General features: G+C 49.9%; 1 protein-coding gene across 1 annotated transcript; it reads left to right on the top strand.

Annotated features, from left to right (window-relative positions):
• The first annotated feature begins 4845 nt into the window (after positions 1-4845).
• On the top strand, positions 4846-5820 carry LOC149442107 (olfactory receptor 1500-like). Its single transcript, XM_089656529.1, has one exon. The coding sequence runs from the start codon at positions 4846-4848 to the stop codon at positions 5818-5820; it is 975 nt and encodes a 324-aa protein (XP_089512655.1).
• Positions 5821-10947: the final 5127 nt, after the last annotated feature.

The raw sequence follows: 10947 nt of genomic DNA on the forward strand, positions 1-10947 counted from the left end.
CTCATGGAGCCCCCTACTGACCCCGGGCCCTCAGGCAGTGCCCGAGTTTCCAAATGGTCAGTCCGCCCCTGGCTGGTAGTATTACTAACTTGAGCTTTGAGAGTTCATTCAAGGGGACTTAGTGATCCTCAGTAACATTGCTATGGATCCTTAAAGGGTCTGATACCACTCCGGAGGGAGTAACGTCCGGGATACATTCACCTTCCACATAGTGTATGAAGTTTTGCCCCCAAGTTGTTTCACCAAATCAAGTTGGTCATTCCTCAATAAAACAACAAAAACAACCCCATGGACTGGTCATTGTCTCTGGGAGAAAAGGTGACTGTGTAGAAATAGGGGGACCTAAACCTCGGAGGCTCCAAGAGGGTAGAACTGCTATAGTATCAGCCATATGACCAAACAAACAACAAGGTGCAACTTAGTAAACTGAAAGTCCAGATGGAGTAAATGGTATGCAATCAGTATTGAACGCAGTATACAACCAACTCTGGTAATTGGAGTGCTTGGAGTAGTTCTCACACTTGACCATTAGGTGGCAGTAAAATATAACAGATTCCTAGAGAACAGGGAAATTCACTTGCTAAACAAAAGGTGCCATGCAGTCAGTAAAAAATGCAGTTATTTGTGGTCCCCTAGGTAAGGGGTGTAACACTTCTAGGAGGCAGGCTGTAGCTGATAGTTCAGATAGTTGGTAGTTATGATCCCCAAGCTGGCTCCACAGGGGTATGGCTGGAGAAGTCTTCAATCTCGAGGTTCAGGTAGTCAAAGTCCATGCCACCCCATAGGAAGGGCAATGCTCCAAAGTCAAGTCTGCTGGCAAAGTGTTCACCATAGTGACTGGGACCTAACCAGAAGCAGCGGCTCTCCACCAGTAGCCTGCTCCCCAGACATAGGAATGAAGCACCCAACACCTGGTTACAGCTCATGCGCCCAGTCACTGTTGACCCACGAGGCAGGGTCTCCATGAGCAACAAATGGCAGGAAGAGCTGGAACTTATATCTTCTGAGAGTGGCCAAATGGGAGCCCAGGGGTTGTTAGGGAACAGAGCAGGGACGGACTGACCATTTGGGCCCTTGTGCACTGCCCAGGGGCGGACTGACAACTCATGGGGCCCCCGGGCAATAAGGGATCATGGGGCCCCTGTGTCCTTGCCCAAACTCAAAAAAGCCTATGAAAAAGGTACCAGGGGCATCTCATGGGGCCCCCTACTGACCCCGGGCCCTTGGGCAGTGCCCAAATTTCCAAATGGTTAGTCCGCCTCTGGCACTGCCTGAGGGCCGGGTCAGTAGGGGGCTCCATGAGATGCCCCTGGTGCCTTTCATAGGCTTTTTTGGGTGTGATTTGAGCGTGGGCAAGGATACAGGGGCCCCATGATTTCCTATTGCCCCGGGGCCCCATGAGTTATCAGTCCACCCCTGGAACAGAGTTATAGGGGCCTGTGTCTCCCCCTGAGGCAGGCAAGTAAAGGGACACTAAACTACAATTTCCCAACTAGGAGCATTTCAGGCAGTCTCTGCAGCCTCAACAACAGGTTTGAAATGTATTTGTGGCCCCTGTACCTGTATTCCTGGGTGGCCAACTTCGAAAGTTTGAAAAGGTTTGTGACGGATTTATCTCTGTGGATTAGACAGACCTTCACTCGTTGTCCCCAGTGACCAGTCTAGGGGATGTTGGTTTTGTAGATTTATTGTAGAACTGGGGATAGGGATGGGGAATTTTAGTAGGATACTCCAAAATTAGAACTATTCACAACTGAGGACATCGAACTGATCTCTTAGGGAAGCACTGTTGAGGGTCTTTGGTGGAAGCAGATTGCAGACTTCTCTTTGGTAATAGTTACAAGTAGTTTAGAAGTGAGGAAAGTCCCTTAGCAGTGGTAGTAGTAGCAGGGCTGAGCTCCTCGGGTGCAGGCCAGTTACGGCAGACTGTGGTACTCCAAAAGTAACAGAAACTGAGCAAAGTCCTTTGCAGTAGCAACAGTTTTACAATCTCTTCAGAACAGTAGTCATTGTTTGCTTTGACAGACCCAAGCACCAGAGGGGTAACAAAAGCACTCAGATTCTCCAAGAACCCTCAGCGCCTGTACTCACAAGGTCCAAGGACAGAATGGTGGCCTCCTTCCAATTTTCCTCTATTGATACCAGAAAGATCTTTGGCAGACAGCTCCCCTCAGTCAGCGTCTGAAGAACCGGGGTCACCCCCGGTTGTCCACCTGAGGCCGCATGGTGCCAGGCGAGGCAAGCTTGCCTCCAGGAAAGACACAGAGCTCAATGGGCTCCGTAAATACATCCCCTCTCCCAGAATGCTTCAGGGCAGAATTCCCCATGATTGGCTGGGATGGCTTTAATATTCACACTGTGATCTGCATAGGTTCATCCTATCCATCCAGAACCTTCCTAGGTTGCCTGGATAGAGGGGACACCTAGAAGCAGAACCAAACAGTACCAGAGCACACTGAGCAGCCCTTACATGTCCATCATCACTGCTCTCTGTTAAGCAGAGAGCCAAGCTAGATTTTCCTATCAGTTCTCTCTGTTAAGCAGAGAAACACAACTATACTACCCAGTGGTGCATTTAGGTTTCGTGCTGCCCTTGGCAACACAAAAATCGGTTCCCCCCCCTACCATCACCACAGAGAGACCCTGACACCAACCAACACCCCCCTCCCACATGAAGAGAGCCTGACATTGACCAATAACACCCCAGCCTCACCCAAGAAAGCCTTCCACTACCACTGCCCCCCATACACTGGCAACCCCCACCCACCCTGGTGAGAGATAGACACTCATCTTCACAGCTCCGGACATCCCCGGGCACAAGAGTCAGGCTCTGCATACAACATCAAGAAGCCCACAGCCTCTCTCAGATCCCACCTGGTCCTCATGATCTGTGTGTCCCTTCTTCCATCCCTTCTTTCAGGGGGCAGCACTGCCCCCCTGAAAAATGCTGCCCTAGGCAAATGCCTTGTTTGCCTTGTGGTAAATACAGCCCTGATACTACCCTAACTGTACAAATCCTAGCACCTTTCTAGGAGGGTGCTACACTGGCTAAGGTACAAAAAATGGAAGAGCAGCTGCTAGGAGAGCGGTGAATGGGAAGAGACAGCCATGGAGGACTTCCGTTTGTGGTGGTATAAGAACATTGGTATGAGAGCCACATTTTCCCCTCTGTGGGCCCCAGCATGGGTCTGTGAAGTAGACCTCAGGGTGAATGACTGTGAGAGTGACTATGTAGAGACTCAGACCAGTGGCGGGACAAGGTCATCTAGCTCCCAGGGTGAAGATTCTAAACAGCACTTCTCCCCCCCCAAAATGTATGTGCATAATGTGTCAGCAAAATCCCACCCCCCCAAAAAAAAAAATTCAAGCACTATTGGGGGGCTATAGAGGGCTGAAGATTGCAGCACCAGAGATACCACTGGCTGTCAGACTGTGCGGTGTTTGCTTACCCACCTCCTACCCATGTTCTTTGCTGGAAGAAGATGGGGCCAGATAAATAAACACTGCATAGTGACAGCCCCGATCCAGGAGAGCTGTAGTGGCAGGAGAAGGAGCTGAAGGGGAGAGAGAGCACAACCCATCCCTCCTCCCAGCTCTCCCCTCCTCTCTAGGTCTGGCTTGTCTCCTCCAGCACTAAGCTGACAGGAGTAGTGAAACTGCCATCACTACTCTGGGCAGCTTGTATGTAGGAACTCTCCATGTAGTCCCCCCACAAAAAAAATATAAAAAACCACCGAGCCTAGGGCAGCTGCCCTTCCCACCCAACCCTTGTCTCGGCCCTGACCCGGACTCAGAATTCTGGCAGAAAACCCCTCTATGCCAGATTGTGTTGCTTCTTAAGGAATGGATTACGATGCCATCAGCTTGACTTTGTATATTAATGGGTGTTAAGGAAAGCATGCAGAAAACCAAGTGCCAGGCTGGATAACTGGGTGAGCTGGGATGAGTGCTGTGCCTAATCTGCATAGGGCTTAGCATACCCTGAAGGGTCTCTGTGACAGGAGTGACTTTGGGTGGGGGGCCCATAGAACACAGCTCACTTTGGAGCGGTGGGGAGACCTCTGTCTCAGCTCCCCATATCCCTCTTATGTGTAAGTCACCCTGTGCCTGTTAGGGATACAGAGTGATATGTCCTAATATTGTGTAGACATGTATAGGTGGGGTGGGGGTTGGTCATTGTTTACTGCCATGGGGCTGCATCCCATTGATCTATTGTGTGTCTTGCTTGGGAGCAAACTATTATGGGATGTATGTGTTTGTGTATTGGCTTGGTGGGGGGTGTCTGCTGATGTGTCTCTGGTTGCTAGATTTGGTTTGCCCCGCCCTGTGTCCATATGCAGGGAGGGGGGTTATTCCCTTGAATTTTATATCTTGTGTCTGTGTTCAAATAAAGCCGTCTATTTACTGGTTTCATTCAAGAGTGGTGTTCGTGGATCTGTGTTTGGACAGGGAAGCGGGAGTCTAACAGAAATACCCTCGTGCAGTCGGGGTCCGGTTCCATTACAGTCTCTAATATAACTTGAGTAGGAGACCAGTAATTGATCCTGGAGGGCCTGTGGTCACAAGACAACAACCAGGTACCTAGTGGGTAAGGGGGAATGGTAGCCCAAACCAATCGTGTTTCACTCAGGAGCCCCCCTGGTGTGGGAACTGTCTTAGCATACCACCGCCAATGGTTCCGACAACAAATATCTGCTTTTCTCACAAACATTTGAGGAACAGCACATAAAAAGATTGTAAACAGCTACAAGATATTTGTTCCCTGATTTATTACTTCTCGAAATACCGTCAAAATGTGTACTTTGATCTGTGGATATTTTCTCACCTAGGTCCGTTTTCGGAACGATGTCTAATCAAACGGCAGTGTCAGAAGTTATATTAGTTGGATTCCCGGGGCTTCCTAATGCCTTCCATGGCTTGGTATCCATCATGATGTTCGTTACCTACATGATATCGCTGACTACTAACGGCACCGTCATATGTTTGGTCACCTTTAATGAACATCTGCATCAGCCCATGTACCTGTTCATAGCCAACCTTGCCACCTCTGATCTTTTATTTGACACCGTGACATTACCGAAACTCATCGCTAGATATTTGTTTGGAGCTTCCACCATTCCTTTGAGAATGTGCTTCTTCCAGATGTTCTTGGGTCATTATTTTGGAAGTATGGATGCATTTCTGTTGATGCTGATGGCTGCAGATCGATATGTGGCCATCTGCCACCCACTGAGATACACCTCCATTGTCACCAATAAAGTGGTCACCGTTTCCTGTGGCATCTGTTGGATGATTTTGTCTCCTTCTGCAATTTCAATGATTACCATTCTAGCGTCACAGATCCCCCTGTGTGGCCCCAACACAATAAATAGTTTGTTCTGTAGCTATTCAGCGCATGCAGCTTTAGCATGTGCTGATATTTCCCGCCCAAGAAAGGTGGTCTTTGTCACTGCCTTGGTCGTTCTTCTAGTGCCACTGGGGCTGATATTAGCCTCATATATCAAAATAGTAGTGACCATCTCAATGACTCACGCTGAGAACCTCCAGAAAGCATTTTACACCTGTGTGACCCATTTGCTGGTCATCGCTTTGTATTTTACTCCTCGAATCTTTGTGTACATTGTAACGAATATTCCCTTTGTTACAATAAAACCTGATGCAAGTGCTCTTTTGCTTTATCTCTACTCATTTGTACCTCACATGGCCAATCCAATCGTCTATTTCCTTCGAACCAAGGAAATCAAACAAACTTTGAGACGGGCCCTTCAGAGAAATACATTTAGAGAGAAAAATGGTGTCAGGACCTGGATCACCTGCTGATGGCACTGTGGTTCCCAGGGCGGAAGGGGGGTAGTTCCAGTGTCCACCAGAGGGTGTCTCCTAAAATCAAGCAGATCCCAGTCTTTACCTGATGTTGACAACCAACCAGTTACCGAACCCTGGAGATGAGGTATCCTGCAAGTTGAAGGACTTTGTTAAAAAGAAGACCGACATGTCTTCAGATATTGATGAGAGGCCTTCTTTACAGACTTATTCAGGACAGGAGTCTCTCATATGGACTTTTTTGATCAAAGCAAGGTGAAGCTTCTGCAGGAAACTCTTTAAAGTGATATTAAAGTTTTTTTTTTAATAACAAACATGTTGTACTTACCTGCTCTGCGCAATGAATTTGCACAGAGCATCCTCTTACCTCCTCTTCTTGGGTCCCCTGCTGGTGCTCCTGGTCCTACCCTCCTGCTGAGAGCCCCTAATTTGCACAGATCATCCTCTTACCTCCTCTTCTTGGGTCCCCTGCTGGTGCTCCTGGTCCTACCCTCCTGCTGAGAGCCCCTAATTTGCACAGATCATCCTCTTACCTCCTCTTCTTGGGTCCCCTGCTGGTGCTTCTGGCCCTACGCTCCTACTGAGAGCCCCTAATTTGCACAGAGCATCCTCTTACCTCCTCTTCTTGGGTCCCCTGCTGGTGCTTCTGGTCCTACCCTCCTGCTGAGAGCCCCTAATTTGCACAGAGCATCCTCTTACCTCCTCTTCTTGGGTCCCCTGCTGGTGCTTCTGGCCCTACGCTCCTGCTGAGAGCCCCTAATTTGCACAGAGCATCCTCTTACCTCCTCTTCTTGGGTCCCCTGCTGGTGCTTCTGGTCCTACCCTCCTGCTGAGAGCCCCTAATTTGCACAGAGAATCCTCTTACCTCCTCTTCTTGGGTCCCCTGCTGGTGCTCCTGGTCCTACCCTCCTGCTGAGAGCCCCTAATTTGCACAGAGCATCCTCTTACCTCCTCTTCTTGGGTCCCCTGCTGGTGCTCCTGGTCCTACCCTCCTGCTGAGAGCCCCTAATTTGCACAGAGCATCTTCTTACCTCCTCTTCTTGGGTCCCCTTTTGGTGCTTCTGGCCCTATGCTCCTGCTGAGTGCCCCTTAGAGTAAGCAGCTTGCTATGGGGGCACCCAATCAGGCTTGGGAGCTAGCCACTGTGTCCATTGGCTTACTAATTGTGATTGACAGCAGCGGGAGTCAATGGCTGTCTCAGCCAGTGAGAAGAGAGTTCCTCGACAGCCGAGGCTCTCGTGGAGGAGCTGGGGGTAGCTGCACACAAAAGTTTTTCTACCTTCGTGCATAAAATGAATGCTTTCTGCCAGTACAGCCACTTTAAGGGGGGGACAGTTAGGACCTGGATCACCTGCTGGTGGCACTGTGGCTCTCAGAGCTGAAGAGTGCAGCTCCAGTGTCTTCCTGTGGGTGTCTCCCAGTAACCAGCAGATCCCAGTAATCAGTCTAATGCTGGCCGCTGTGAAGGTACATAGCCCCTTCCCTAGCTTTTCTCAGTGCCTCATTGTTTTGTCTCTGTGCCTTATACCTGGTTGTTTGCTCTGTTCCTGATCCCGCTTCCAGCTGTGATCCTGTTCCTTATCCAGCACCTGCATCTTATACCTTGCTACCTCACATCTGCTCCCTTTGTTCCTTGTCCCAGTTCTGATTCCCTTTCTGATCCTTCTCCCTGGTTGTCCCTTGCATCTTCTGTCCTACCCTGTATATTCGTGTTCTCCCTCAATTGGTATACATTGTATGATAGTTAGGTTGCTGGTTAGGTATTTTGTCACGTAGTTCATTGTTCAAGTGTATGTTCACTCTTGCCTTGTATACTGTTTCCTGGCATTAGATTTGTTTTGCTTTATTATTAATAAATCGTATTTTAATTGCACACAACCTGGTCCCAGGTATCGGGATCCTAACATAACACTGAGTCCAGATTAACTGCGTTTGGGAACTTGGAGATATCTGACCATAGTTCCTGCTGTCCTTATTGTTAAGATGCGTCCAGAGGAAGGGATTGGCATCTGAGGATAAAGATCTTTGCTGCCAGGCTCTGCAGGGTTTCACTAGTGAGTACATTCAGGTGGTGCACTGCTGAGAAGTCTACCAGGACAGGTTTCAGCTTTCTTCTGAACCAGCATGGCCATGATGATCCCCTCAACCTTTAGTATACACTATATTACCAAAAGTATTGTCCCTGACCTCCCAATCATGTGACTCAGGTGTTCCAATCCCCTCCATGGACACAGGTGTATACAATCACGCCCCTAGGCATGCAGACTGCTTCTACAAACATTGGTGAAAGAATGGGTCGCTCTCAGGAGCTCAGTGACTCCAAGCGTGGTCCCGTGATAGGTGGCCACCTGGGCAATAAGTCCATCCGTGACATTTCCTGGCTACTAAATATTCCACGCTCAACTGTTAGTGGGATTATAACAAAGTGGAAGCAACTGGGAACAACAGCCACTCAGCCACCGAGTGGTAGGCCACGTCACATGACAGGGCGGGGTCAGCGCATGCTGAAGCGCACAGTGCGCAGAAGTCACCAACTGTCTGCAGAGTCAATAGCTAAAGACCTCCAAACTTGGTGTGGCCTTCAGATGAGCCCAACAACAGTGCGTAGAGAGCTTCATGGAATGGGTTTGCATGGCCGAGCAGCTGCATTCAAGCCTTCCATCACCAAGTGCAATGCAAAGAGTGGGATGCCGTGGCGTAAAGCACTCTAGAGCAGTGGAGGCGTGTTCTCTGGAGTGACCAATCACGCTTCTCTATCTGGTCATCTGATGGATGTGTCTGGGTTTGGCAGTTGCCAGGAGAACGGTACTTGCCTGACTGCATTGTGCCAAGTGTAAAGTTTGGTGGAGGGGGGATTATGGTGTGGGGTTGTTTTTCAGGGGTTGGGCTTGGCCCCCTAGTTCCAGTGAAGGGAACTCTTAAGGCAACATTTTGGACAATTTCATGCCCCCAACTTTGTGAGAAGAGTTTGGGGATGGCCCCTTCCTGTTCCAACATGACTGCGCACCAGTGCACAAAGCAAGGTCCATAAAGACATGGAGGAGCCAGTTTGGGGTGGAGAAACTTGACTGTCCTGCACAGAGTCCTGACCTCAACCCCATAGAACACCTTTGGGATGAATTAGAGCGGAGACTGCGAGCCAGGCCTCCTCCCCCGACATCAGTGCCTGACCTGACAAATGTGCTTCTGGAAGAATGGTCCAACCTTCCCATAGACACCCTCTTAAACCTTGTGGACGGCCTTCCCAGAAGCGTTGAAGCTGTTATAGCTGCAAAGGGCGGGGCCAACTCAATATTGAACCCTACGGACTAAGACTGGGGGGCCATTAAAGGTCATGTGTGTGGAAAGGGCGGGGCCAACTCAATATTGAACCCTACGGACTAAGACTGGGCGGCCATTAAAGGTCATGTGCGTGGAAAGGGCGGGGCCAACTCAATATTGAACCCTACGGACTAAGACCGGGGGGGCCATTAAAGGTCATGTGTGTGGAAAGAGTGGGGCCAACTCAATATTGAACCCTACGGACTTAGACCGGGGGGCCTTTAAAGGTCATGTGCGTGGAAAGGGCGGGGCCAACTCAATATTGAACCCTACGGACTAAGACTGGGAGGCCCTCAAAGGTCATGTGCGTGGAAAGGGCGGGGCCAACTCAATATTGAACCCTACGGACTAAGACTGGGAGGTCATTAAAGATCATGTGCGTGGAAAGGGCGGGGCCAACTCAATATTGAACCTTACGGACTAAGACTGGGAGGCCATTAAAGGTCATGTGCGTGGAAAGGCCGGCGGCCCAATACTGCAGGCAATATAGTGTATACTGGAATTTTATACCAGCATTGACGGTGATCAGCGACTGATAGCGGGACTCTGATATTTCGGCAGACATTTTTGCACTGACACTTTGTGGAAACAAGAGACAATAATACACTGATCACTGTACTAATGACACTGGTTGGGACGGGGTTAACACCTAGGATGATCAAAGGGTTAAGTGTGTCCCTAGCTATGCGCTTGGTAAACAGTAGATGGCGCTGGTACAAGGGGAAGTGCTGGATCATGTTCCCAGCTCTGCAGGGACGCAGGATCGATTACTCCCCCACCCTCCCCGACACAACAGAAACAGACACAGCTCTGTTCTTCCTCCCTGACTGACAATCTGCAGGTGCCGGTGAGGATCCATTCTCCGGGACTTGCAGATCGGTTTCTGCTGTGACGGTTCACAGGAGAAGCGATCCTGCTATAGGGCGGTGGGCAAGTGGATATATCAAAATGCAAAGATGGCAGCAAAAAGGTGACGGGATTCTAGCGTGGAGCATTTGTATGGACCTCTGGGACACTAAACATTCAGTGACGTTTATTTGATACTCAAGTCAACAAGCAGTGAGGTTCCCGGTTGCTGTTGGACTTGTAGGTAGAAGGAAGGAGTGAAGGTACCTTAATGCCCTGTGTTAGAGCACCATCTAGTGGCGATTCCACAGAAAGGTGATGGTCTGGAGGTTCCGGTGTGGTAGAAGTTGAAGGATAAGTCCCCCCCTGAAATTCTAGGTCCCCTATGTACCAAAATACCATTTATGTACTTCTTCTGCAGAAGTCCTCACCTCAGCGTCCAGCTGACCTCATTAGTACACCCCCTTCATCATCTCGCCTACTACTCCAGGAGATCGCTGCACACAGCAGCTCAGATCCTCCTCTTCTAAGGCCCCCTCCCTCCTGTCGGGGGCCCCCACAGCAAGCAGCTTGCAACGGGGGCACCCACTGTTCCATTCCCACACGGAGCAGCGGCTCGGCCCCGCCCCCTCTCTCTCCTCATTGGCTCACTGGCTGTGATTGACAGCAGGGGGAGGCAATGAGAAGAGGGAGCCCCAGGATAGCCGAGACTCCAGTGCACATTGCTGGATCCAGAGGGGGCTTAGGTGAGTGCTGGGGGGAGGGGATGCTGTACACAGGAGGTTGCGTTCTATAAAACCTTGAACCTTCAGAACCACTTGAACTACTCGCCATCTGGTGGTTGTATGAAAATGTCCAGACAGATCCTTCCCGGGAATGGGAGGCCGTCCTAAACTCCTCTCACCCTTGTGGTGCTCATACCTGCCCTCTACAACACGCATGGGCATGGTCTGTGAT

The sequence above is a fragment of the Staurois parvus genome, unplaced genomic scaffold (assembly GCF_062004578.1).
Source record: "Staurois parvus isolate SC_StPar_1 unplaced genomic scaffold, SC_StPar_1.0 ptg000913l, whole genome shotgun sequence".
NCBI classification, from domain to species: Eukaryota; Metazoa; Chordata; class Amphibia; order Anura; family Ranidae; genus Staurois; species Staurois parvus.

Bases quoted from the DNA above. Each gene is read 5' to 3' on its own strand.
- LOC149442107 (XM_089656529.1), top strand. From the start codon at position 4,846: ATGTCTAATCAAACGGCAGTGTCAGAAGTTATATTAGTTGGATTCCCG.